Genomic DNA, 27,863 nt, shown 5'->3' with positions numbered 1-27,863 from the left:
CCCCTGTCCCCTCCAGGCACAGATTTGGGGTGAGGGTCCCCAGGTGTGTCCCAGCCCCCCCTCCCTCCCCGGGGTGTTTTTCCATCCTTGTTCCAAAGGGAAGGGAATTGCTGGGAGCAGGGGAGCCTCTCTCACCCAGGGTGACACTGCCACCACGCTGCTGCTTCCATGGCAACCTGCCTTTGTTTCTGGGAGCTGCTCCATCACAATTAATGAAGAATTAATTAAAATCCTCCCCTGCCCCGGTGCTGCCCCCGCTCCCCCGGGCACGTGCAGAGAGCAAAGAGGAAAAAAAGGAACTTTTGGGTCCTGCTCTGGTCTCTGGGGCAGGCAGGGCCACCTGGGGATGCTGCAGGAGAAGGCTCAGCAGGAACAAACTGGGCTCCATCCCCATCCCAAATCCCACCCCCATCCCAAATCCCATCCCAAATCCCATCCCAAATCCCATCCCCATCCCAAATCCCATCCCAAATCCCATCCCCAGGTGGATTTTGGGGTCACACCCCCAGCCCAGGCAGTTTTGGGGTCACAGCCCCAGCCCAGGCAGTTTTGGGGTCACAGCCCCAGCCCAGGCAGTTTTGGGGTCACACCCCCATCCCAGGCTCAGTTTTGGGGTCACACCCCCAGCCCAGGCTGAGTTTTGGGGTCACACCCCCAGCCCAGGCAGTTTTGGGGTCACAGCCCCATCCCAGGCTCAGTTTTGGGGTCACACCCCCATCCCCAGGTGGATTTTTGGGTCACACCCCCAGCCCAGGCAGTTTTGGGGTCGCACCCCCAGCCCAGGCAGTTTTGGGGTCACACCCCCATCCCAGGCTCAGTTTTGGGGTCGCACCCCCATCCCAGGCTGAGTTTTGGGGTCACACCCCCATCCCAGGCAGTTTTGGGGTCACAGCCCCATCCCAGGCAGATTTTCCAGCCCAGATTTTTGTCTGGCATTTCTCACATCATTCCAGCCCAGACTGAGGGCAGCAGCACCTCTGGAATGGGATCATTCCTCACCATTCCCGAGCATTCCTGCTGCTGAGAATCCAAAAAGAATTAAAATAAAATAAAGAATAATTTAAAAATAAAAATAAATAATTAAAACCCCCAATAGCGGGGGGGGGGGGGGCTGGTGCTGAGAATCCAAAAAGAATTAAAATAAAAGAATTAAAATAAAATAATAATAAATATATCGGGGGGGGGGGGGCTGGTGCTGAGAGCCCAGGAACCCCAAAACGCTGAGTCCAATTCAGAGTGAAATTTAGGAAAAAAGGGATTTTTCCAGGGGAAAAGCTCGGGATTTGTTCCCAGGCTCACCCGAGGCTCCTGGGCCCTCTCGTGGCCGCTGGGGACAGGACAGAAGGAATTTCCTCGGATTTTCCCCCAAATCCAGATCGTGCTATGGAAGGAGATTTTGGGGTCTGAGTGCAGAAATTGCAGCTGCTGCACACAAAGGTCCTCAAAATAAAATGTTGGGAGCAGCTCCTGGGCACGGGATGGCAGCACCTTATCCTATCAAATAATGGCCATGATAAATAATAATGATATTAAATATTAAAATCAAAATGTAAAAAGTAAAATAAAAATAAAATAAAATAAAAATATACTTAAAATTAAATTTAAACTAAAATAAATTAAATTAAATAAAAATAAAAGAAAATTGAAAACCCCTTGCTATGGATGCAAACTCACAGTTTTAATTTGTGTTAAATTTGAGGGTTTGGTGCAATTTGAGGGTTTCCTTGAAAATGTCTCAATAAAACCCCAAACTCACATTTTGAATTTGTGTTAAATTTGAAGGTTTCCTTGAAAAGCCCTCAATAAAACCCCACACTCACATTTTGAATTTTTGTTAAATTTGAAGGTTTCCTTGAAAACTCAATAAAAACCCCACACTCACATTTTGAATTGTGTTAAATTTGAAGGTTTCCTTGAAAACCTCTCATTAAGGACCCCACACTCACATTTTGAATTTGTGCTGAATTTGAGGGTGTCCTTGCAGCAGCTCTGCCAGCTTGGATGCAGAAGCTGGCTGACAGAGAAGGGGGCAAAAAAAACCCACTTTGAACCATCAAGTTTCCTCTTGAAATGTCTTTTCCCAAGGCACTGTTGAGCAATTCTCCATGACTGCAAAAACACCAAGGGGGACAGAAATATTTCACACCACAACCACCATCACATCAGCAGCTATTCTTTATTCCTTCCTTAAACAACGCCCCTGGAATTTGTTTGGTCCTTTGAGGGGGGAAAAAAAATCAAATTATCTTCTGCAACATCCAGGTGTTGGTATTGAACACATCTAGAAATCAAAGCTTTGTTGGGCTCTTTAACCCTTCCATGGCAAAACTGAGGGGTTTTCCTCACTGCATGAATCCCAAATCCAATCTGATCGAGAAATAAAAAACTGAGGAGAAAGGGTTCAAAACCAAGCAAAGCCCTGTGGTTTGTTGGTTTGTTTTTTCAAGAGGAAACCATGCAAGAGTACATAAAAAGGCAAAATTGGCTACTTGAAAACCAAGAATCGTTTTTAATGCGTTGGCCGAGGAAAACAAATCGCAAAGTTCTGTCAGGTTCCCTAAAAATGTACAAGAAAAACCCACGGGCAGTTCTAGTCAATGCTCCTTCCTCCTGCTGGAAATGACAACAAACACAGTCCCACACCAAACAATTTCATCTCGACTGCAAGAGACCCCTGGGGGCACAGAGAACCTTGGCATGCCCTCACTTCTTCAGGGGCTGGTACACGGAGGCGTTGGGGTCGAGTCCAGAGGGGCTGGGCTCCACAAATTTGGAAGAATAATGTGGGGACACGGGGCTCAGAGTGCTGGTGGCTGCAGTGTAGGTGATGCTGGGCATCACTGCCATCACCTCTGCAATCTTCTGCTTGAGGTCCTTGATCTCCTGATCCTTCTGCAGGATCTGCCCTGCGAAAGGCAAAGCACAGCACTCAGCAGAGCTCAGCTCAGAGCCCTGAAATCAGCACCCAGGAGCCCTGAAATCAGCACCCAGGAGAGCTCAGAGCCCTGAAATCAGCACCCAGCAGAGCTCAGAGCCCTGAAATCAGCACCCAGGAGAGCTCAGAGCCCTGAAATCAGCACCCAGGAGCCCTGAAATCAGCACCCAGGAGAGCTCAGAGCCCTGAAATCAGCACCCAGCACAGCTCAGAGCTCTGAAATCAGCACCCAGGAGCCCTGAAATCAGCACCCAAGAGCCCTGAAATCAGCACCCAGCACAGCTCAGAGCCATGAAATCAGCACTCAGGAGAGCTCAGAGCCCTGAAATCAGCACCCAGGAGCCCTGAAATCAGCACCCAAGAGCTCAGAGCCTGCCCTGCAATCACCCTCCTGCAATCACCCCTGTGCAGCTCCTGATCTGTACTCAGATTTTGATTATCTCCTGATCTCTGCTCAGATTTTGATTATCTCCTGATCTCTGCTCAGATTTTGATTATCTCCTGATCTCTGCTCAGATTTTGATTATCTCCTGATCTCTGCTCAGATTTTGATTATCTCAGCCCTCCCCCATTATAATTCTGCATTATTTGGATTCACAGCTGCACCACCCCTCAAGATCAATTCTGTTTCATCTCATTTTCCTGCCATTTTTTTCTGCCTTTTTCCATTCCCCTTCTCCAAACTCCTCACAGAAGCCCAAATATTTGGTCATAAAAGCTGTGAATTTTCCAAACTGTCCCACTCCCTTCATTCCTCTCTGAGCTTTCACACCACCACCACCACAGCAATCCCTGCAACCAGGTGATGAAAAACCCCTCTGCTGAAACAAAACAAAACAATTTCAGCCTCTAATTAAATATTCCTGCAATCAAACAGGGAAATTGAATGCAAAGTTCTGGAGGGTGGCTCCGTGGTTGGCACAGCTGCACAAAGCCTGGGCTGGGTTTTATGTTGGTTCTCTGCTCCCTCTGGTGGCACCACCAGCAGTGCCCACACTCCCCTCACCTGCCCAGGGTTAAAACAGGTTGGATTCTCCTCAAATTTAAGTTTTATTTACTTGAGGAGTAATAAAATATTATTATTATTATTAGGATGGCAAGAGAGCAGCTTAATAACAGGCTAAACTGAATTTCTCTTTTAAAGAGAGAGTCTTTGCAGAGCTTCAAAAGATCTCCAGCTCCTTGTAATGGTTTATAAAATGCAGAAAATCATCAGGAATTAATTGAAACCCCAATTTTAATGTCCATGATCCCGATGGGCTGGGAAGGGGAGCTCAGATGGCTCCAGCTCCACATCCCCAAAGCTGGAAGTGCCCAATTCCCTCTGAGAAACCCCAGGAGGGGGTGGGATGGAAGCCCCCAGGTACCTTGGGCAATCTCCAGCTGCCTTTTGGCATCTCCCAGGGCAGAGAAGAGGTCCAGCTTGATCCTGGTCTCTGCACTCAGGCTGTTCTCCAGGTGCTGCGTCTTGTCCTGCATGGCCGAGAGCGCCGACATCAGCACCTCGGTGTCCTTCTCGTTCTCCTTGTACTTCCTCAGCTCCTGCGGGGAAACGGGGTCACAGCGGAGCTCTGCCAGCCTGGGGGGGCACTGACAGCCTGGGGGGCACCAGTGACAGCCTGGGGGGCATCACTGACAGCCTGGGGGGGCACTGACAGCCTGGGGGGCAGAAATGTCAGCCTAAGGGGCAAACCATGTCATTCTAGGGGCAAAAAAATGTCATCCTATGGGGTAAAAGATCCTGTCCTGGGGGCAAGAATGTCATCTGGGGAGCCAGAAAAGCCAAACTGCCATCTGAGGGAGTTCACAGAGCAGAGCCAGGAGTCTTTCCCCCTCCCCAGCCTGGGCTGGCATTAATTAAAATGCTGGCTAATTAAGGTTACTGCAGTGATTGCACCCTGCAGGTGGTTGAAGCTGTGACTGGAGCACATTTGCTCTGGGCCCCAGCCCTCCAGCCCAAAACCCCAAATCCCTTTCCAAGGGGCAGCTGGGGCAGGCTGGGGTGTGGGAACACTTCCCTGAGGAAAAGGCTGGAGTGACACAAGAGCTCATGTTGGAAAAGGCCTCTGAGAGCATCCAATCCAAAAAACACCTCCCCAAGGGCCTCATCTGTGGGTTTGGACATTCCAGGGATGAGGATTCCAGGCCTGGGCAGCCCCTGCTGCACAAAAACCTGGGAAAAGATTCCCTAAGCCCCAATCCAAGAGGCTGAAAAAAGGGATTGGTTGGATCCCACATCAAACCTCACTGAGCTGCAGTGCCAGAAATTAGGGAAAATCAGGGAGCAAAGATCCTGGCAGCCTCTGGCTGGGGGAAAAATACAACAACATTCTGTACCTTCAACTGGAGGGACAGCAGTGCAAAGGGGGGAGCGTTAATGCCTGCAACAAAAAGCTTCTCTAACAGTTTGAAGATGCTCATAAAATTAAAAAGCTTAATTAGAGCTGGGTTTAATTATCTGAAAGCCAGGCTCAAACACTCCAGGGATAAGCCACACTTGTTGTCAAGGGTTTGGTAAATCCAGGGACAAGGAGGCTGCACCTGTGATTGGGAAACAAGTCCACAGCAGCACCAGGTGGGTTTTGAAGAGGCATTAAAAATCCATTTTCATGCAGATTGTCAGTCTGAGCACATCTTTAGGACAGGAATAAGGGCACACGTTTGAGCTCTTTAGCTGTAACAAACCCAGCCCTGATTGCTGCACATCTGCCACAAAGTATTTTCAATATTCAGGCACAAAATAAATTAGCCTGGCCAGTGCTCCAGACTGCCCTGAATCAGCAACCTGCAGTGGAATTTATGATTTATTACAGTGAGAGTGGCCACAGGATCCTTGCGTGAGGAGAAGAATGCTGCTGAGGGGATTCAGCCTCCACAGACCAGTGGGTTTGGGGGAAAAAATCCCCATTTAACCATGGAATGGTCTGGAAAGGAGCTCTGGCTCTGCTGGAACCATGGAAAGGTCTGGAAGGAACTCTGGCTCTGCTGGAACCATGGAAGGGATTGGATGGAGCCTATGGAACCATGGAAAGGTCTGGAAGGAGCCTGTGGTCCCTGCTGGGGCCATGGAAAGGCCTGGAAGGAACCCTGGCCCTCCTGGAGCCATGGAAAGGATTGGATGGAGCCTATGGAACCATGGAAGGGTTTGAAAGGAGCCTCTGGTCCCTGCTGGAACCATGGAAAGGTCTGGAAGGAGCCTGTGGTCCCTGCTGGAACCATGGAAAGGTCTGGAAGGAGCCTGTGGTCCCTCCTGGGGCCATGGAAAGGTCTGGAAGGAGCTCTGGCCCTGCTGGATCCATGGAAAGGTCTGGAAGGAGCTCTGGTCCCTGCTGGCCTCACCCTGCCCAGCCCGGGGCAGGAGCTGCACTCCCCAGGCATGGCTGTGCTGCAGGTGCAGGGATGTGGGAGCGCTGGGAGCTCCCCTGGGTGCTGCCCTGAGCCCCTGGGGCTGTGCATTACCTGCACTTTGATTTCCAGCTCTCTGATCTGGTCCTCCTTCAGTTTGATGTCGATGCTGAGCTTCTTGCACTCGCCCTCCAGCTCGCGGATGCGGCCGCGCAGGCTCTCGGTGCACTCCCCCCTGCAGGGACACAGCACAGCTCAGCAGCTGAGGGACAGCACCCCCAGGGACAGCAGCCCCAGGGACAGCAGCACCCTCAGGGACAGCAGCACCCCCAGGGACAGCAGCACCCCCAGGGACAGCAGCCCCAGGGACAGCAGCAGCACCCCCAGGGACAGCAGCACCCCCAGGGACAGCAGCACAGCCCCAGGGACAGCAGCAGCCCCAGGGACAGCAGCCCCAGGGACAGCAGCAGCCCCCAGGGACAGCAGCCAGCCTGCCCCTCCCTGTAGCAGACACAGGCACGGCTATGGCTCCGTGGAGGGATGTTTAGAGATAGGAATTTGCTGAGTCATAGGAATTGTACCAGGAGTCCTCACTCTGCTCCTCCTTATTTCTCTGTGACCCCACAGGCTGGTTTCCCTAACCCTTACAATTGGTCAGTTTTCAATCCCCCCTAACCCTATAAAAGAGGCTGTCTGGGCCCATTTTCCCCAGAAGAGCAGCTTCAAGACCCTTCACGAGACCCTCAGAATGAACCATCGTGGAACACTCTTGGCCGCCTTCTCCTCTCTCATTCCGTCTGCCTTCCAGGAGCCACGGCCAGCCGCAGCCCCTGCGAGCAAGCTGAGAGCTGAAATCACAAATAGAGCTGACTTTCACTGAGAGCTGAAATCACAAACGAGCTGACTTTCACTGAGAGCTGAAATCACAAACGAGCTGACTTTCACTGAGAGCTGAAATCACAAAAGAGCTGACTTTCACTGAGAGCTGAAATCACAACAGAGCTGACTTTCACTGACAGCTGAAATCACAAACGAGCTGACTTTCACTGAGAGCTGAAATCACAAACGAGCTGAAATCACTAAAAGCTGAAATCACAAATGAGCTGACTTTCACTGAGAGCTGAAATCACTGAGCCTGCTGGGGGTCTGGGCTGTGCTGTCTGGCCCAGGGCACCCCAGCCTCCAGAGGGCTGAGGTGTTGTGCCTTGGGCTGCTTGCCTGGGGTGCTCTCCCTGCAGGGAACCAGCTATCCAGCTGAGAAGCCAGCCCCTGTGGCTCCATTCATTTTACACCCCCCAGCTGCTGCCAGCACCAGCCACTAAAATCCAATACAAAGTGAGCCTTGAAAAGAAGGAGGCAGCTTTGGTCTGCTCAGCACAGTGATCCCCCTGGCAGTGCAGGGTCTGAGTGCCACACCTCAGGGGTTGGGAGATTGGGAATACTGATGGAATACTCCATGTTCCGACTGATGACAGATTCATTCCTTTCTGGGGAGGCCAGAAAAGCAGGAATAATTCCTTTCAGACATTTGGAGCCCTGCAGGTTAAAGGGCCTCCAACTTGTGCTGCTGTGGGACTGCAGAACCCCACTGGGATGGGTTCCCAGCAGGAAAATTCCAGAATTATGGCCAGTGCCACTGCACAAATCCTTGATTGCCAGCTCCCATGAGAAGGGAGATGCTCCTTTGAGCAGGACCCAACAGCTCTGAGAGCCCAGTGCAGGAAGAGCAGGTAATTTAGAGCAGGCTCAGCCTTTACATGTGTAAATGTCATGTAGGCACTGAGGCTCAGCTGCAGGGAAGGCATCTCCCAGTCCTGCCTTGTTTTAACACAAATGCAAATAAAGCTGTTGTTTTTTTTAAATAAAAGATCAAACACAGGCTCCTCCTTCCCAAAGGCTCCCAAGGGCAGAGCACCTGGTGGCAGCAGCAAAGGCCACAGCTCGTGCTGCAGTTGCTTCTTCCAACTTCTTCCTCTTCTTTTCTTCCATTAATTGTTTTTCTACAAAGGTTCGTGCCTCCTGCTCTGCCTTTAGCTTCTTCTCCAGCTGGCTGATCATTTGTTTGTCTTTTTGTTTCATCTGTACAGCGTTGTGCAATCTGCAGGGGGACAGGGGTGGGAGTGAGATTAAAATCTGCCTGGATTTGCCTCTCATTTTAGGGTTATTTAACACAAAAATCAAACTGTCATTCCTACTTCCATATCCCTGAGAACCCCTTAATTTCCAGATTATAATTCCTATTAACAAACTGCCATTCCTACTCCCATATCCTTGAGAACCCCTTAATTTCTGTGCCTGAGAACCCCATAATTTCCAGATTACAATTCCTAATGACAAACTGTTATTCCTAATAATGAACAGCCATTCCCACCCCCATATCCCTGCCTGGGCACCCCAAATGCCCAGATTACAATTCCTATTAATGAACAGCCATTCCCACCCCATCCCTGCCTGGGCACCCCAAATGCCCAGATTACAATTCCTATTAATGAACAGCCATTCCCACCCCATATCCCTGCCTGGGCACCCCCAATGCCCAGATTACAATTCCTATTAATGAACAGCCATTCCCACCCCATATCCCTGCCTGGGCACCCCCAAATGCCCAGATTACAATTCCTAATAGCAAACTGCCATTCCCACCCCCATCCCTGCCCCCCGTGCCCCCGTGCCCGGGCAGTGCCCACGTACTTGTTCTGCAGCAGCTCGTTCTCCTGGCGCAGCTGGCCCGTCTCGGCGCGCGCCCCGCGCTCGGCGGAGCTCAGCGAGCTCACCTGGCTGCGCAGCTCCTGCTCCACCTGCCTGCTGGCCTGCAGGTCAGCCTTCAGCTTCTTGATGTCCTGCTCCAACCTGGGGGCACAGGGACAGCAGCACTGCGTGGGGCTGGGCTCCCTGCCATGGAACAAGGAGCCCCAGCAGGGCAGGAGGATGCAGCTGACTCCGTGCTCCCGAGGCTCATTTATCACTTTGTTATACTGTATTAAAGAATGCTATCATTATGCTATATTCTATTAAATAATACTGTTATTATGCTGTATTCTAGTAAAGAATACCATGCTGAAGAATACAGCAAGGTTACTTACTGAATGCTAAAAGAGAAGAGTGAAAACTCGGGACTCAGCTTGGCCAAAGAGCCAAACCAACTCACACCAGAGTCCAAGGGAACAATCACCTGTGGGTGAACAATCTCCAAACACACCCACAGAGCAAACACAGGAGAAGCAGATGAGAATTGTTTTCCTTTTCTCTGACCTCTCCCCCTGCCTTTCAGCTCCCAAGAGAAAAATCCTGGGCCAAGGAATTTTTTCAGAGAATGTGAATGCCACAGGAGTGACCAAATTATCCTTTGTCTCCTTAAAAAGGAAAAAAGCTCACAAGTTTCTCTCCTCAATTTAGTAAAAAGGCACCTCATAGGACCTTGGGGACTTCACCTCAAACCTGAGGATGCCCAACTGGACAGAAGCCAAAAGGTCCCACCCAAGCACTTCACTGGAAAAAGAACAAAAAAAGTAATTGCTTTTGTAGGGGGTTTTACCAAGAACAACCCTAACTCAAGTGTTCTCTGTAAAGAGCTTTGTTATTTTGCCTTTTATCACAACTTTTCTGTTTCCAACCCTACCTCAAAGCCCATCCTACAAATTTTATGCCACTGAGGTAGCCAGGCTGTCTCCAGTGTGATAAGTTCTCATAAAACCTAGCTCAAAGAAAAACCTATCACACACTGGCTCTGCATTTATCTGTTATCTGCTTTTGTGCTTTGATGTGGTACAATTTACACTTGTTTTTGGTAGAGGATACCCTGTCAGTTTGTGCATGCACCCTACAGCTCTCAGAAACACCAATGTGATAAATGCATCCCAGACATAGAGCAGAATTTGTGTGCTGTATTCAATAACACAAGATTAATTTGTGTTCTGTATTAAAATACAGACTGTGGGATGCTAAAATATCTTTTTCATGAGGCATTTTCATTCTCTAACTCAGAGAACGGTGTAAAATAATTAAATGACTCCCCACATTTGTGGACTGTCTTACCTGAAAGACAAAACAGGGACAAGAACCAGAACACCTAGAGGAAGAATTTATTGACTCTTTGTTATCAGGGAGTGTAAAAACAACAAGAAGAAATAAAATCTATTGATCTAATGACCAAAGGTTCAAAAAATCCCTGGAACATCCCAGCTCCCAGGAATGTCTGACCCATGTATAAAACTCATGGCCATGCATGTGCCCCTGGAATGGAACAGGACCTGGAGAATATTGGTTTACCCCAGCAGCACCAGAGCTGGGGATTTGTCCCTTTTTATCCCTCATGGAGCTGGAAACAATCCTGAGGAGTGCACTTGGTTTCTCACAGTGGCAAAGGCAATTCCTCAGGACACTCTGAGCCCAAGGCTCAGGCACGGTGCACAGACCCAGCAGGACAAACCTTGCACCATCTGCCAGCCCCCTCCAAACAACCAACTCTCAATTTTCTGCTTGTGTCCTTGCTAAAGAATCAGCTTTGATCTAACTCCACACACACCTCAGAGCCTCCCATGGGAATTCACTCAAACAAATCCCATGGAATCACATTTCCCCTCCAGCCTGAGAAGCTCCAGAGCAGGCCAGACCCCCACACAGGGATTTCATCCTGTCCACAAATGCTGAGTTGGAATTGTCACCTCACCATGGTGGTGTTTTCTTGCAGCACATGATGTGCATGCCGAGTAAGAGCATGTGTTAAGTCAGCCCCAGCTCAGGAGTCAGTAAATTTAGTTTTTAATTGCTCTTGAACAGAGACCATCTGCTCTACACTTGAAATTGTAGCTTTGGAAAGTTCTTGAAGATTCATGTAATCTTATTAATTAAAATATTGTTAAATAAAACACACGTTTCAGAGGAGAGGCACTCAGCTCACTTTCATCTTCCCCCACAAATAAGGTTATTGATCCTCAGAATAAAAACACATCCCAGGTGAATAATCAACCCTTTTAAACTCTGTCACACACTTAGTGAGAGCAATACAGCCCAGCCATTCTCACACAACCCTCCCCTGCTCTGCCAGCTATTGACTGCAGAGTTTTTAAGTGTCCATAAAGAAGATGAAGGTGGTTTTATTTCCTAGGTTCCATTCTGAATTGGTGGCAGTGGGACATTAAATGAGGACAGCAATCACAAAAGCCAAGAAGAGCTGCCCTTAGTGACACCCAGCAGTGCAGATGAATGGCTGGGGCCTTCTGATTTCTTAATGAAACCTTTTTGGGCTTCAGGGCAGGGAAATTCAGCCTACAAGGCACTGAGAGATGAGCAGGGAGGGAAGTGTGGGATCCCCCAGGGAGGTGGGTCTGGAACAGCTCAGACACCCAGAGAGGTGAGAGGGGGAATGAGGAGCCAGGAGCAGCCCCAGGGGAGCAGGGCTGGGCTGGGACACCTCAGCCCCTCCAGCTCCATGGAAGTGCCCTCCTGGGAAGATTAACTCCTTCAGTGCTCCAGAAATGGTCCAAGGCACCCTCAGACAGAAAGAAAACAAAAAAATATCAACTTACAGGCAAATAGTGACAGCACAAAGCAAATACCCACCTCAAAGGGAAGTGCACAAATCACTTGGTGCTCTGCTGAGGGAAAGAATTGGCAAACCTGACCAAATATTCCAACCTCAGCCCCAAAATGGGAACAGCAGCTTGCACTCCCAGAGAGGCCAGGGAGCCCAGAGAGGCCAGGGAGCCCAGAGAGGCCAGGGAGCCCAGAGAGGCCAGGGAGCCCAGAGAGGCCAGGGAGCCCAGAGAGGCCAGGGAGCCCAGAGAGGCCAGGGAGCCCAGAGAGGCCAGGGAGCCCAGAGAGGCCAGGGAGCCCAGAGAGGCCAGGGAGCCCAGAGAGGCCAGGGAGCCCAGAGAGGCCAGGGAGCCCAGAGAGGCCAGGGAGCCCAGAGAGGCCAGGGAGCCCAGAGAGGCCAGGGAGCCCAGAGAGGCCAGGGAGCCCAGAGAGGCCAGGGAGCCCAGAGAGGACAGGGAGCCCAGAGAGGACAGGGAGCCCAGAGAGGCCAGGGAGCCCAGAGAAGCCAGGGAGCCCAGAGAGGACAGGGAGCCCAGAGAGGACAGGGAGCCCAGAGAGGCCAGGGAGCCCAAAAAGGCCAGGGAGCCCAAAAAGGCCAGGGACCCCTATAAGAGGACAGGGAGCCCAGAGAGGCCAGGGAGCCCAGAGAGGCCAGGGCCCTCCCCTCCCTGCTGCTCCCATTCCCAAGGCTGGAAGTGTTCTGTTCCTGAGCTCTCTGCTGCCTTGGGAAGGGGCTGCAGGAGGGATTGGCTCCCACACTCCTCATTTTCATTCCCAATTCTGATTTTCTGTTCTGTGCTTGCCTTCCTGGGGCAGGAAAGCTCGGCCATCACCCCCCTGCAGCTGCCTCAGGAAACCTTCTGCTGCTTTAATGCCACTCCAGGCAGGGGGTGAGCAGGAGGCACCAGCCCCTCTCTGCCCATCAGTGATGTCACCAAATTTTACAATATTAGCACCAAATGGCCACAAATTCCCATCAAACCCTCCCAGTCTGTCCCTGCAGGTAACACCATTTTAGGAAAAGTGAAATAAGCTGTGGCAGAGCAGCTTTGGCTTCACCAAGAATTTTCCCAGTCCAAGTGCCAGAAGATGTCCTCGTTATCTGTGGGAATAATTAGTACATGAGACAGCTTGTTCATCACCTCGTGTGCCAAAGGCAGGACCTCTGTGCACACAGACACTTCTGCCAAGCTGCACTGCCAGGTTTTGGTGTGCTTTCAGTGCAGGGATTTTTAAGGGTGCAGGTCATTGGTTTTGCAGTGTAATGTGCAATAAACAACAAAAAAATAATTCTGCAGCAATTACAGCTTGGACTTGTTCCATATATTGAGGCTGTAAATCTGTTCCACCTCAGAAATGACAGGGTAGAAGAGATGGATTTGCTCTGCCCCTCCTGACATCAGCAGAGTGCAAAGGGCCACCAGGCTGATCCCAAATGGATCCCTCCAGTGGCCCCATGGCCAGGGAGCTGGGACAGAAGCACTCAGACCACAGATTCAGTGAGGAAGGAAGGGCTTGACAAGATCCCAGCACCCTCAGGAGATGTCTCAGAAAACCCCAGAGGTTCCTGAGCCCCTGGGACCCCTCAGCTCCAGCAAGAATGGAGCAAACCCCAGGGAAGGGCATCAGGAAGTTCCTCTCCACAAAACTCAGGCCCTGACATTGCACCAGACACAGCAAAAAGGAAAGCTTGGCTTCAAATTAGAGCATGTATAAAATATATAGATAAACCTTAACTAGCAGGACCCTTCCAGATAGATCACATCAAATATTCCAGAAAGCTCCTGGTCTCCCAAACCTCCTGATCCTGACTGTCTCCAGCCCTGCTAACCCCAAGGCCAGCAGCAGAAGGAATATTTCACATTTGCTCCTGGTTACTCAGCCCAGGGCCATCATCTGTGGACACAAAAGGAAAGCAGCTCGGGTCTGCCATCCTGCTGGACTCCCAGGCAGAACAAGCAGCTTTATTTGGAAGCTGAGCAGCTCTGAGCTGAGCCTGAACAAATGCAGGGACTTCACTCAGCCCTTCCTAGGGCTCAGCAGCAATGCAGGCTGAAAGTTTAATAACAGCAATGAGTAACACTCCTGGAAGTGGAAAAAATGATGAACAAATGCCTGGAACTCCAGGGAAGGGATAATTGACAAGGTTAAAATAAAAAAGCACCATGAATTTTTAAATTTAAGTGCACCCATGCCATCCAATTTGTCAGGTGAGTTTATGCTCCCAGTGGTGTGGGAGTTCCAGAGCCAGGCTGAGCAGAAACAAGATTCCATGAATGATTCCAGGCAGCAGCTGGGGTTTGGTGCTGCTGGGCTGCCTGCACAGGGCATCAGGGACAAGAAAGAGCTCCAGGGACAAAACCAGCTCACCCCACAGCCACACATCCCCAGCCACTTGTCTGAAGGAGTTCACTCCCCTCTCAGGGCAGAGTAAGGCCCTTTCAGAGTCCAGCTGTGCTCTGTGTCCTTCCCCAGCGAGTTCCAGGAGCTGCAGCTCCCTCAGCACTGGATCTGTTTTGGTGTAGATTCATTTCTGTGATCCAAAACTCACCTTGGGCATTGGTGAGCACCTGCTCTGAGCTGCCCCACGAGGATTTCCACAGGAAACTGCTGAACACAGCAGGTTTAGCCCTCAGTCCCTGTCCCAGCAGACATCCTCAGGCTGGCAGCTCATCCCTTCCCTTCCCTGTGCTCAGGGCTTAGCAATGTTGGAACTGCAGCAAACTGAGCTGAGCCTTCAGAGAGGGAGCACACAGAGCTCAGGGAGAGTGCAGGGCTGCCAGCTGAGGCTGGGAACAGCCAGGCTGGGCTGAGGCAGAGCCATGGGCAGCCCATCCACCCTGCCACAGATCACACTGACTGCTGCTTCCTGCACCCCACACGGCTCCTTGCAGACATTAGGGATCAATTAGTGAGGGTGTTAATTGGCAGGGCTATGTCAATCAGGGAACAGCGATTATCAGAGGGGAAAATAATATTTCCATTGAAGTCATTGTGTTCCCACAGCACAAATCCTCTGAGATAAAAGCCCAATTAGCAAAGGTACCTCCTGATCTGCCAGTTAAGGTGGCCAGCACTGATTTGGTGGAGTAAGGAATAAGAGACATGAGCCAGGGGGAAAGTGCTGGAGAGGGGCAGAACTGTGGAACAGTTTTTGTTCCAGCCATCTCTCCATGCACACTCACAGCCCTTTCCTCACTGCTGCACATGACAGCACCTCTGTCCCAGGGAGAGCCCCTGCACCTCCCAGGTCCCTGTCCCTCTGAGCCCCAGGAGAGGGCAAAGCTGGGCCTTGTCCATGCTGCCAGATCCCAGGGCTGGGAGCAGAGCTGAGCTCAGCCCCACAGCAGCACTGCCCCTCTGCACCCGCTGCCTCCACGCTGGGAACTGGAGATTAAAGCAAAAGCCAAACACTCCACAGGAAAAACAAAACCAAACCACCTGTTCAGGCAGCAAGAAAGCCCAGTGACCTCCCTGCAGAGGCAAGGCTGCTCCACACAAGAGCTGGCAAGGACAGATGAGCTGATTTTCTCAGGTTTTCCTCCTGCCTTCCACCAGGGTATTTCTGGTGCCTCACAACAGAGCTGTGAGCTAGGGGAGCAGCAGGTCCTGAGCCAGAAATGAAGCACCCTGCTCCAGGCTGCAAAGAGAACCCAGGAACACAGCCCCACACATCTCCTGGAGATCCTGGCCCACCACTGCCCAATCCTGCCTTCTCTACACGATCACAAACCACAATTTCCTGAGAAAAAGCAAATGAGACCCCTGAGTCCTGATGGCCCAGGGGAGGGTGAGACAAGGCTCAGGCCCAACTTACCTTACCAGTGCATCTGGTTTGCTTAGCTGGTTATTAGGAATACAGTTTTCCATTAAGTCCTTATGTGTGCTCGGGCTCTTGCTGGCACATTTCTGTTTTTTCTCATTTTTAGAGGATGAGGAGGGGATGCTCCCGTTGGTTGCACTGTGGCTGCGGGGTGAGGAGTTCACAACCCCACTGACATTTTTGTAATTTTTGGACGAGGCAGTGCATGAGTCCTCTTTTAAGAGGTTTTCTGTACTTCCTACAAGATCATTATTTAATCTTTTACTATTGATATGGTTTTCCATATATTCAATTTCTTGTATTTTAGAGTCTACAGGTTGCAAAATGTTGTTGTTTATTCCAAGGTTGTGTTTCTTTGCATCCTTGTCCTTTTCTTTCCCTTTTTCTCGATATTCCAGCTCTGGCAACGTTGCAGAGATTTTTTTGTTGGCTGGAATGCCTCCATTGTGCTGCAGGAGTATTGAGGAATCCATATCAGATAATCCTTTGGCTGCTGCAACACCAAAGTGAAAAAAACCCAACTTAGTTCATTAAATCCATCAATACCGTGCCACAGAAAGAACAAATCATTATGGACACATCCACCATTCCTGCAGGAAACAATCAGGATTGCAGACTCTCTAGAAAAGAGACTCCCAAGTCCCCTATTTTAGGGCTTTTTGCCTCATTCCAGGCAGGAGAGAGGGATTTAAGAATAAGCACTAAAGCTTCAGAGCACTGACTGAGCTGCTGATGCAGCTGCTAATGAAGAACTGAGCAGAGGGGCCCTAATTCCCTTCTCCTGTCACATTAACCCCTCCAGAGTGAGTCCAGTCCTGCCCCTCTGAGCTCACCCCCCTCCCACCAGCAGAGCCAGGCTGGAGCAGCTCCTCCCCAGCACGGCTGGCTTTGCTTTCCCTTGGAACAGCAGAGAACAGAGCACACATGAAGGGATAACTTGCCTTCCTCTGCCTCCCTCTCTTGCCTCTGCAGCATCTGCTGCTCTGGGGGCAGAGCCTGCTGCAGGAGCTGCATGTAGAACTCATTCTCCTTCTGCACCTCCTTCTGCTTCCTCAGCCGCATCTTGTAGCTGACGTAACTTTTAAAGCCAAAGCCCAAAGTCACAACAGGGTAGCCAATGCTAAGGAGGGGGAAAAAAAGCAATATTATTAATCAAACTATAGCCATGATAGCAAATGAATCAAATATATTCACATATTCATAGATATTTATATATGAACAAGGTCCACTGAAACTGATTTATAAAGTTTGCTGTTCCACGGGAGCTTTCAAGGAATGTTTGAAATATCCACACTGCAAATTCCTCCCAGCACAGAAAGGTGGCACTGGGGCCTTGTTTACACACATTTCCCATGGAATATTTCACGGCAGAATTGTGAGGAAAACTGAACAGCCAAGGCCTGAACCCAAATAAAAGGCCTGATTATTCATTTTCCTGGTGAAAGCAAGGTTCAGAGGGAAAGGACAGAGAAGCACTCACCAGTGTGCTGCAAATGGACGACAAAGGTCCACGTGGAAGTTTTTTAAATCTTTAAACCTAATGGCTGCTTCAATATAAACAAAGAGTATCCACAGTGATACTGTTGGTAAGCACACACCTCTTTCTGTGGAGAGAAGGGAAACAGAGGCACTCAGGGACAGAGCACAGGCAGCAAGGAGTTGGGAGTTATTTTTAAAACATTTCAGGGGGCTGAGGAAACAAAAACCTTAAAGATTTCCACCAAAAAAAAAAAAAAAAAGGGAAAAAAAGCAAGTTCCCATCAGGTTGGATGAGCACTAAAAATGAGTAATTCCTGAGGTTGCCATGAATTAAAATATTCAATCAGCTCAATAGCTACAGCTAAAACTGGCCCATCAGGTTCTTCCTTCTGAGCATCAACCCCAAACAACTGTGATGAGGCTTTAACACATGAACAGAGCTCCAAAAACAGTCCCAGATCTGCAGGTGTTTGAGCCTGGGCAGCCAGTGGCTCACAGCACCCTCCATCAGCTCCCACACTGCTGCTATCAGCAGGGACTAAATTGTCACAGAGCTGAGGGAGGGATGATCACAGCACCCTGCAACCCCCTGGGATCAAGGCTAACACAGAATCTCCCACAAAGCCCAAATCCCAACAATCTGGGCAGTGAAAAGTTACCCCTAAACAAATTTTAAATGTTTTGATTGAGGGAAGGCACTGAACCACCTCCCCCAGCTCCATTTCTTCATCCAAACCCAGGGATTTGTGAGAACAAACTCAGGGAGAAAAGGGCAGCACAGGGGGATAAAAATTCTCCATGGAAGCCCCAAACTGTCAGGGCAGCCTCTGGCATCACCAGCTCAGAAACTGGATCCAGCTGTGCTGGAATTAAACTCTGAGCACTGAAATAACTGATATTTGAACATCATTAACTAAATTATCAGCACATCAACTGAGTGTGGAGGAACAGAACACTGTCACAAACTTGTCCTGGGTGCTCTGCAATTGTTGAATCACTGCAGGAGAGTTTTAAAGTCAGGAATTTAATTTTCTCTAAACTGCTCTGCAATTCCTGCTTATTCCCCTCCAGTTCCTGATGACTGGAGATGCACCCCAAGTGCAAAACAAAAAACCAAAGCAAAATTTTTAACTCTAAAATAAACTGCATTAAGTGAGGCAGTTAAGTGGAAATAAAGAAGTTCTAAATGAGTCAGGAAGTTGTAAATAAAGAACAATGCCCACCTGTGTGCCACACATACTGTACCCACACATAGGTGCTGGCAGCAAAGAACAGCCACTGGATTGGGATGAAGAGCAGACAGATGATGTTGGAGGTGAATGCTACACACACAAAAAATACTGAGAAGGCCTGAAAGAAAGGAGGGAGGGGGAAAAAGAAGAGGGTTTGGTTATTCCAACCCAAATACAGTTTTTTAGATACATTATAATCCATATTGTATAAAATACCTAATAGCTATAACTTTATCACACACCAGTATTTCTAATATCACATGTTTAATGCTAATATGTTTTAACATACTAAAATATATTTACATATAAATCTATGAATAAAAATATTTTATATGGCTATATATATTTTTATAGCCATATATATAGATACATAGCATATGTCTCTGTATATATATATATATATATATATATATATATATATACACATATAAATATTAAAAAAGTGCATGTAAGAGGGTTTTCTTTAAAATAATACAGCAAGTCTTGCCTGTTTACAGATATATAAGGTTATATATAGTTCTGATTAATTCAAACCCAGCTCAGAAATTTAAACACTATTTCTCTGTGGTGAAATTTGGATAAATCTTTATTTCATTTCCACTGGCCATAGATAAAGTATCCATCAGAGAGAAGCTCTGCTGCTGTGAGGGGGCTGCAGTGTGGAAAAGGGAATATCCCTGGAATATCCCTGGAATATCCCTGGGCAGGCTCAGTGCCACTGCCAGTGTGGAAAAGGGAATATCCCTGGAATACCCCTGGGCAGGCTCAGTGCCACTGCCAGTGTGGAAAAGGGAATATCCCTGGAATACCCCTGGGCAGGCTCAGTGCCACAGCCAGTGTGGAAAAGGGAATATCCCTGGAATACCCCTGGGCAGGCTCAGTGCCACTGCCGGTGTGGAAAAGGGAATATCCCTGGAATACCCCTGGGCAGGCTCAGTGCCACAGCCAGTGTGGAAAAGGGAATATCCCTGGAATACCCCTGGGCAGGCTCAGTGCCACTGTCAGTGTGGAAAAGGGAATATCCCTGGGCAGGCTCAGTGCCACTGCCGGTGTGGAAAAGGGAATATCCCTGGAATATCCCTGGGCAGGCTCAGTGCCACTGTCAGTGTGGAAAAGGGAACGTTCAGAGGCACTCACCAAGCCCTGGTATCGGAAGGAATCGTAAACGCTCCTGATGAAGAGCCAGAAGGGCCACAGGTACTCAAACCTGAACTCCAGCACAAAGTCTGCCAGCAGCACCAGGGCCCACACCACCAGGAACTTCAGGTACAGGAAGGTGCTGGGGGAAAGAAAAAGGAAATTTCAGGTCATCATTTCCAACAGGCAAACTGACTTTCTTTTTTTTTTAAATTAAAATATTCAGCATGAAAAGGACAACTGTAATACATAGCAGGAAATGTCAGCCAAAATAATTTTATACAGTAAGTTTAGGTTTGGGTTTTTTGTTATCCCATGAAGTTAACAGTGAAGTGCATTTATTTTTCCCAATAATCAGCAGGGTCACTGCTCATCATCACCCATCTCCCTGTGCATTCTCACACAGTGAAGTCCTGCCACAGGTAACTTCTCCCAGCTGGAATGTTCCTTTTCCAGTCCTCTCCTGCCCCTGGAGCTCAGGAATTTCGGTGTTCCCCTCCTCAGCAGGCTGCAGATGTTCCCTCATTTAACACAGACTGCAACACCAATAAACTGAGATGTATTTTAAGCCTACAGCAATTTAAAGGCTGTTTGGATACTGAGTTATCAGTGTTAGGTTTGAAAACATTGCTGTGAAGGCAAATGGATCCCTTAAAAACAAACAAACAAAACTCCAGAAAAATGGAAGCATGTGAGGCCTGAGACCAGCCTAACTTCTATTTTGAATTATTTCTGAGCCACATTCCCATGTTCTGAGTCCTGCATTTTGAACCACTGATGATCCTTCTTGGCAACAGGGCTTAAAAACATTCTGAGCTCATACCCAAGTAACACTTGAGACATCAGCCCAATCCATTCTTCCAAAACAGAAGGAAAACCCCTTTTTCCCCAAAGCCACCACCCCCAGATCTGTCACTCCAGCTGCCCAATACCCTGCTGCACTCTATGGGGTTACAACAAAAAAAAAGGGGGGTAATAATATTTGTTTCTCATTTAAACCAAATGCAAATTGCCCTTTTAGTGACTTGTTTTCCCTCCTCTGCCCCCCTGCCAGCACAACCAGCAGAACTTTGCCCTGGAATGTTCAGTGGGAGGTGCCAAGGGTTGGCACCCCGTGCCAGGCAGGGTCGAGTTTCTGCCCTGCTCGGGGCCACGGGGCTTTTTTAGGAACTTGCTCAGAGCTTCGGGGAAGAGACAAAACCCCAGATTTCCAGGGAAAGAGCTGGGTACCAGCAGAGGTTTGGAAAGGACTGAACTTGTGCAATTCTCACCCAAGTTCAGGTGCAATCCACAGGGCTGGGAAAACTCCTGGCTTTCTGGGGAGGCAGAGGTGAATGGCAGGTGCCTGAGAGTGCCCTTAGCAACTGAACTGGCTGGGCAAAAAGACAGCAAAAGGCTCCAGGGAGCACTTCAGTGGAATGGAAACAAAATTAATGGCACACACTTGCAAAGTGAAGGAAGGGCTGTTTGCAGGTCTGAGGGACCCAGCCCCAGTCACAAATTACTATAGAGAAGAATGAAACTACAATGGGAGTACTGAAAAACCCTGCAGCCCAACAAAACATCCCACACCAGAACCCACCAGAACCCCTTCACACTGCCCTGGTGGATTATGCTTCCACAGGCTGCCCTTCCCTCTTTACTTACAGTTCAGATCCTCCCCAGAAATCTGTAAAAAGCATTCAGGGAATATTTGACACTAACGGTGACATTTGGGTCCAGGCTCTGGACCTGTACCTGTACAGCTCCTCAGACCTGAGGGATTCCATAAACCCATCCCAGCCAGGAATTCCCTGCTCAGTTGAGCTGTGCTGTGGAGCCTTTTCCTGGGTTACTCTCGTGGCTATTGTTTATTTTCCTGCCACTGGAAGGCAGGAGGAGACCCCATTTTTCCCAGCAAACGAGGGCTGTCAGGACTAATGCTGCTCAAGCCTCAAGTGCCACTCCAAGTGAAAGCATTTGCTGAACAAGAGTTCTGTAACCCAGCCATTAAAGTGATTTCTGATATTAAATTCATATCAATCCAAGGGCCCCGCTGACACTTAGCACCTTCTAAAGTGGAACTGGAACAATGCAACACTTGTAAGGAGGTTTTGCCAACAGTACTAAAGAGCCTATTTCTCATTGTCTGAAGGGCTCCAAAGCCACTCAGAATTCCAGGAGCTCCGGGAAGTCTCACAGCCTCAATCCTTGGGCTGGCCCCAGCAGGGAAGGAGCCCAAACCTCAGCTCCTGCTGCTCCTGAGGTGCTGCAGAGCCAGGTTTGTGTTCAGGCCAGCCCCAGCCCAGCAGGGTGAGCTCACAGCTGAAACACATCCCCAGGAATGAAATCCCCTGGAAAAGCCTTTTATTGCACAGGCTCAAGTGTATTCCAGGAGGCCAGCTGGAATTCTGAGGTGGATCCCAATACAAGGAAGATTCTTGCAGATGAATACCTAAAATCTGGGTTATCCAATTTCCTGACACATGTCAAAAAACCTGCCCTGGGTGCCCTGGCAGAGGTTTGAGGACAGGGCTTTCCCCATGGAACAGCATATGGCACCTAATCCTGGAGGGTGATAAAGGAGAAGGGAGGCATGGACACATCCATGCCAGGAGCAGGGCACAGGGCAGGGAGGAGCAGTGATTACAGAGCTGCAATTTCTCTGAAAGGTCAATTGATGGCTAATGTACACTGAATAGAAAGATTTATTCATAACCCTGCAGTGCCTCTGCTCCCCCTTTCAATTTGCAAATAAATAATTTTCCTCCTTATTCTTCCTCCCCCTACAAGTGCCAGATGCCATTTCCTTCCCCCCCCCCCCCTTTTTTTTTTCCTCTCTTGTTCTTTGTTCTCCTTTTACTGCCCTGCAGAAGCAGATCCTCTGCCAGCTGTAAGGTAAAAACACTGCCAAAAATCCCTAGGAAAAGTCCCAATTTTGCACCCCAAACCCAAACTGGGGGTGGATTAAACCTTAGTTCCATCCCACTGTTATCAGCAAGGCCCAAAGGCTGGAAAGGCAATCCTGCCACGTTCCATTTGGCAGCCTGACTCATCCAAGACAATGGAGTGGGAGGCATCCCGAGGCTGGCAGGGAGCCAAGGGCACAGGTGAGCTTTGAAAAGGTGAATTTGAGCATTTGGGTGGAATCACCAAATAATCAACGACCCCCCTCCACCTCAGGGTTAGCCAGCAGCCACAACAGCAGGCATGCTGAGTGGAGATTAGCAAATAGCAAAGCTTTATCTAAAGAAACACTCAAACAGATATCTAAGATTATTATCAGTGGGCAGAAAGGGAGCACAAAACATCACTGCTGGCACTGACCACGTGAAACACCTGCCAGCTCCAGGTTTGAACAGGAAAAGAAACGTGAGGAAGCCCAGGAAAGCTCCCTGAGCCCTGACTGTGTGTCCTGGCAGGGCACAGAGGGTACCCAGCCCTGAGCTGGGCAGGAGGAAAGGGACATCCCTGCAGGGATGGCAGCCCTGGCAGGGACACACAGTCAGCAGCCAGCACTGTGGGGCTGGGACAGCAGGCACTGCCAGCTCTGGGCACTCAGCTGCAAACCCCAAATCCCAAAATGCAGCCACAGGAGCCCCTTCAGCAGCAGGGAGAGAGAGCCAGGGCAGAGGGGCTGGCACAGCAGAGCACACTCAGTGTAGGATAAATGACACTGGAGCCCTGCTCTGAAGGTCAAGTCATAAAAGGCAGCTCTGCTCTTTGTTCCAGACCTCCAGAAAATGCTTCACCCTCTATAGGAAGCTGGTAAAAAAAATAAATAAATGAGCAGGAGGAATGATTATGGATTTTCAAGAAAAGCCTAAAAAAGGCCACATTCCTGGAGGGAGTGCTGATGTTTTCCTTCCAGTTTATTTGGCTGTCAAAAATGCACTCCTTGGAACTCAGCCCCGTCAGGATTTGGGTGGCAGAAGGAACCAGGAGTATTTATGGGGTCGTGGCACCCGGGAATCCTGTCCTGTGCCACCAGGGCCACTCGGAGATGAGACAGCCTCCCCTGCCAGGCACCCACTTGGCTGCCAGCCCACGGAGTGCCTGGCATAAAAGGCAATTTACATCCCAGCTAAAAAAACCCTGCTCTGAAGGAACATGGAGTATTTCAGGACTATTGTCAGGGAATCCATGAGACAGCATCCACCAGCTGATGTGACAGCACAACTTAAAGCAGGGATGTGTGGAATTCATCTTGAGACTTGCCCAGCTAGGAAAGTGGGACCAGGCAGAGCCAAAACAAGCAATATCAGCAAGGCAGCTGGAGGATTTTAGCCAGGTTTGAACCAGATCAAGAAGAGGACTGGGAAGATTTAGGAACAGGCAGGAACAAATAAACTTTAATTGCTTAACTGATGACAAGCTGAAATGAACACTTTAATTAACAATTAGGGGTTTAATGCATGCACACTGCCAAAGGTGGGAGATTTTCAATCACTTTGTTGCCATTGTTTTACATGGGAGAAGGCAAAATTTGGAATATAAAGCTGTGGAAATAAGAGACCCTCCAATTCCTACCATGACTGTGGTGGGTCTGGAGATCTGTTGAAAGCAGTTCTTTGAAATTATAATAAAGTTCTTTCCACAGATTCTGCAATACTTCTAAAGAGCATAAGTCACTGCAAAAATCAGCATTCACACATCATCCACACCTTTCAGTGCAGCCCAGGATTTTATATTTCTAACTCTGTTCTGCTTTTCTATCACTTCTTATAATCTGCTTCAGTTTTATACGTGCAATGAACTCTGGCACCAGAGCTTCCCTGCAGGACAATTCCTTCCTTCCCTGCTCCACAACTCCTCATTTTCCCAGCTCCCACCCACCCCATGTGTCTCAGCGACAGCTCTGCCTTGCTCACATGCCAGGCTGGACAGGAGGCTTAATTTAAGATCAGGCTTAATTTCAAAACCAAACAAAGCAAGGAGTTAAGGTATCCCAATGCTGCTGTTTGCTCAGCCTGGCTGCTCTGCCCATAAACCCAGGATGCTTCCTCCTGATAACTGCATTTACTGGGCCTGTGTAAGCTGATGGGGACAATTAAGATAAGCTGAGTAAATAACTGCACTAATTACAAGAATTTAGACAACTGTAGTTCTGTGAGAAGTTACCTGTATGTGACCACTGAATTCTGGAGACAGAAAAAATATTTTTAAAAAAGGAGAAAGATTCCAGATCCATGTAGAAGAAGCCCCCTCTGCTTAGATTCCCAAAGGGAAAAGCCTTCTCACTATTCCTCCTTTTCTGTATGACAGCACTCTGAGCACACTGATTGTTTCTGTTTAGCAAAATGCCACGTGAAGCAAAGGCTAAAAATCCCATTCCTGAACCAAAGCATCCCAGGAGAAGCAAAGGCAGAGGGGCCTCAGCTGCTCAGAGACTCCAGCAGCTCTCCCTGCTGCACGCACTCAGCTCCCGGAGTTCCTCTGAGCTTTCCCTGATTTCCCCTCCTTCTCTCACCCCACCTTCCCCGCCAGTCCCCTCAAAGGCAAAGCATTTGGAATGACTTTTGAAATCCAGTTATAACCAATTCCTTAGATATTTCAATTATTCTTCACCTTGAATAATAATTTCTACACAAGGGATGCTTTTCTTTACCGTTCCAGGCAGGCTTTTCCCAAAACCTGAAAGTCTAAAGCAAGAAGCTCTCTACTCTCACAGATTCACGACAAGTGGGATAAGCAGCACACTGGGACAATTTTATTCCTGTCACAGATCCCCAGCAGCTGCTTCCCTCATGCAAAGTTAACATCTGAATTGTATGAGCTCGCTCAGGTTTCCAGGCACTGCATTCATCAACCCCACTGAACTAGAAACAGAAATGGGACAGCAGCACATTTACTACAGCTCTCACCAGCTCCCGAGCCTCTCCTGACCCACACTCCTGCTGACCGAGAAAGGCACAATTACCGCACGCCACAAACCCTGCCACACTGGGGAGAGCAGAGCTCTGGATCACTCCTTACAGGGGCTCCGTGCTGGGGCACAAACCAGCCCTGCGAGCCCCTGGAAAACACATCCCGCTGCCGGCATCAGGCTCGTCCCAAGCGCACCTCCCTCCCTTCAGCGCTGCTGGCTCCTCGCTGCCAGGGTCAGGGCTGAGCCGGGCACCTGCTGTGACCCCGGCACACCGGGCTGTGTCCCCCAGGCACACCGGGCCGTCCATCCCCGCTCCCAACCCGCCTCCTGCTCCCGTGGCTCTCACGGCTTCCCCGCAGCCCCACCAGCACGGCAAGAACAACTCTGTGAGACCCCGAGAGAGCAGCCGGGCTGCTCGGCACGGCTGCGGGTGCGAGCTGGAGCCTGGCAATGCCCAGCCGGGAAAGCCTGCCCGGAGAAACCCAGCTGAGACGGCAGCGGCAGCTCGGAGCTCCGGCAGTGCCCAGCTGCGAGACCCGGCCGGGAAACCCTCCCCGGGGAGACACAGGCGAGGCTCGGAGCTCCGGCAGTGCCCAGCTGCGAGACCCGGCCGGGAAACCCTCCCCAGGGGAGGCTCGGAGCTCCGGCAGCGCCCAGCTGCGAGACCCGGCCGGGAAACGCTCCCCAAGCGAGGCTCGGAGCTCCGGCACCGGGGTGACCCAGGGCGAAGGCCCCAGCGCTGGGCGCGCACCCCAGGGCCAGCTCCGGCCGTTCCCCCCGGGCAGCACCGGCAGCACCTTGGCCAGCAGCACCCCCGGCCCCGCGGGGCCCCGGGGGCGCGGAGGGCCCGGGGCGGGGCAGCGCCTGAGGGGCGCCGGGGCGCCATGACGGTGACAGGGCCGGGGGGCGGCCGGGGGGCCCGGGGCCGCGAACCGCCCGCCCTCGGCGCCGCGGCGGCCGCTCGGTACCTGCCGTAGATGCCCTCGGTGATGCGGTTCCGCTTGAGCGGCCGCCGCAGTTTGCTGCAGTCCGCGCTCCGCCGCTTCATCCCGCCGGCCCGGCCCGGCCCGGCCCGCCCCGCTCACGGCAGCACCATCCGCCCCCGCGGGGGATTCCCGAGCGCGGGGATTTTTTGGGGGGTTTATTTTTCTTTTTTTCCCTTTTTTTTTCTTTTTTTTTTCCCCGGGAAACAAAGAAATAAAAATAATTCCTGGTCCGTCCCTCCCCGCCGAGTCCCCCCGCGCAGCCGCCGCGCAGCGCCCCGCCTCCCCGGCGACCACCAATCAAATGGTTGATCCCACCTGAGTGACGGCATGTCTGACCAATCGGCAGCGGGGAAAGGCAGACAGACGATAGAATGGACAAATCGCAGTGCTAGAAAGTTAAGCCCGCCTCGTGCCGTCGCGTAGCACGCCCACCGCTGTGAATGACGGCCCTACAACCCAATCAGAAGGGGGTTATTTGTGATTGATGGCGTTTTAACCAATTAGGATGCAGATTGCGGTCTTCTCCCGCCTACTGTGCTACGGGCTGGTTTCCGCCCCTTATGGTGATGGACAGCAAAATTGCCCAATAGAGAAGAAACAGAAAAATAAAAGGACAGCTCAGCCATCCACTCGGAAACGGAAAAAGGAGGGCTCTATTTCCTCTGTCACCGTAGCACCGAGGTGCCACCTCTCCCGCTTGATTAACAGCCTCGCTGGCAAATGGGCGGTTGAGGAAGGGGACACCCCGTCTCAGGTGCCAAGTCTGGCTGTGACAGTTTGTGACGCCCGGTGCCGCCCCCACAGCGCAACCTCCGCTACTGCTCGGCGGAGAGCAAAATAACCCCCAGCCTGACGGACAGGCCGCGCCAGCCAATAAATATTGCGCATAGCTGATTGGCAAGCCACCGGACCAATCGCAGTGCAGGACGCGCGGCCCAAAGACGGCCAGTGCTGGGAATTAGCCAATCACAGGCCAGGAGGAGCTGCGCTTGGCCAATGGAAGTGCAGTCCCTAAGGGCGGCCTGTGGGGAGGGGGTGGGCATTCAGTGAGGGGCGGGGCTGGGCGGATACTCCGGCTCTGCCGCCACCGCCGCCACCGGGGGCTGCCGAGTCACGGCCGGGCACCGGGACTGGCACCGCTGTGAGCCCCGGCTGTGAGCCAGAGCCGCCCGGCTGAGCCCCCACCCCAGGGCCCGCGGTGGGGCCTCCCTGGAGCTCCCACCCCGAAGCCTGTGTGGGGTGTGGGTGCCGTCAGGGGAACAATGGCGGCGCCGCTCCTGAGGGAGGCCGGAGCGCGGGCCGGGCCCCGCCCGCACCTGGCTGGCCGCAGGGTGCCGGTGCCACGAACCTGCCGGCGGTGATGGATCGCCCAGAACAAGGCTCGGGCAGTGATGGGCTGAGTGCGAGGAGTGCTGGTCCCTAAACGGCGCTAGAGCTGTCCCAGGAGGGTGCTGGGCCGAGGCACGGCGCTGTTCTCCTGGTGGTGGAGTTATAGTTTAGAATTGGAGCATCACGGATTTGTTTGGGCTAGAGGAGACCTTGA

At 50.7% G+C, this 27,863-nt stretch overlaps 1 protein-coding gene and 1 long non-coding RNA gene across 3 annotated transcripts; one reads left to right on the top strand and one right to left on the bottom strand.

The window, feature by feature from the left end:
* The first annotated feature begins 1,740 nt into the window (after positions 1–1,740).
* Positions 1,741–2,314, top strand: LOC127060397 (uncharacterized). Its single transcript, XR_007779387.1, has 2 exons — positions 1,741–1,782; positions 1,908–2,314. It is a non-coding gene; the product is annotated as an uncharacterized LOC127060397 (long non-coding RNA).
* Positions 2,158–26,586, bottom strand: MACO1 (macoilin 1). Of its 2 annotated transcripts, none has more exons than XM_050983244.1 (11): positions 26,303–26,586; positions 19,487–19,628; positions 18,341–18,467; positions 17,119–17,242; positions 16,580–16,758; positions 15,633–16,128; positions 8,972–9,130; positions 8,196–8,378; positions 6,395–6,515; positions 4,303–4,477; positions 2,158–2,906 (listed from the first exon to the last, which is right to left on the bottom strand). In XM_050983244.1, exons 1-11 carry the CDS (start codon positions 26,380–26,382, stop codon positions 2,704–2,706), a joined length of 1,989 nt encoding a protein of 662 aa, XP_050839201.1. In that variant the 5' UTR covers positions 26,383–26,586; the 3' UTR covers positions 2,158–2,703. The 2 variants fall into 2 exon arrangements, with proteins under 2 accessions (XP_050839201.1, XP_050839200.1); XM_050983243.1 differs by having other exon boundaries at positions 15,633–16,131; positions 26,303–26,584.
* Positions 26,587–27,863: the final 1,277 nt, after the last annotated feature.

Source organism: Serinus canaria, chromosome 23 (genome assembly GCF_022539315.1).
Source record: "Serinus canaria isolate serCan28SL12 chromosome 23, serCan2020, whole genome shotgun sequence".
NCBI classification, from domain to species: domain Eukaryota; kingdom Metazoa; phylum Chordata; class Aves; order Passeriformes; family Fringillidae; genus Serinus; species Serinus canaria.
Note: the sequence above shows the minus strand (reverse complement) of the source record. Positions and strands in the feature narration are given on the sequence as shown.

Excerpts from the sequence above, each read along its gene's own strand:
- MACO1 (XM_050983243.1), bottom strand. The coding sequence starts at position 26,382 with ATGAAGCGGCGGAGCGCGGACTGCAGCAAACTGCGGCGGCCGCTCAAG. Across the intron at positions 18,468-19,486 it reads CCTTCCGATACCAGGGCTTG|GCCTTCTCAGTATTTTTTGT; the intron begins GTGAGTGCCTCT and ends CCTTTCTTTCAG. Across the intron at positions 4,478-6,394 it reads AGCTGGAAATCAAAGTGCAG|GAGCTGAGGAAGTACAAGGA; the intron begins GTAATGCACAGC and ends GTTTCCCCGCAG.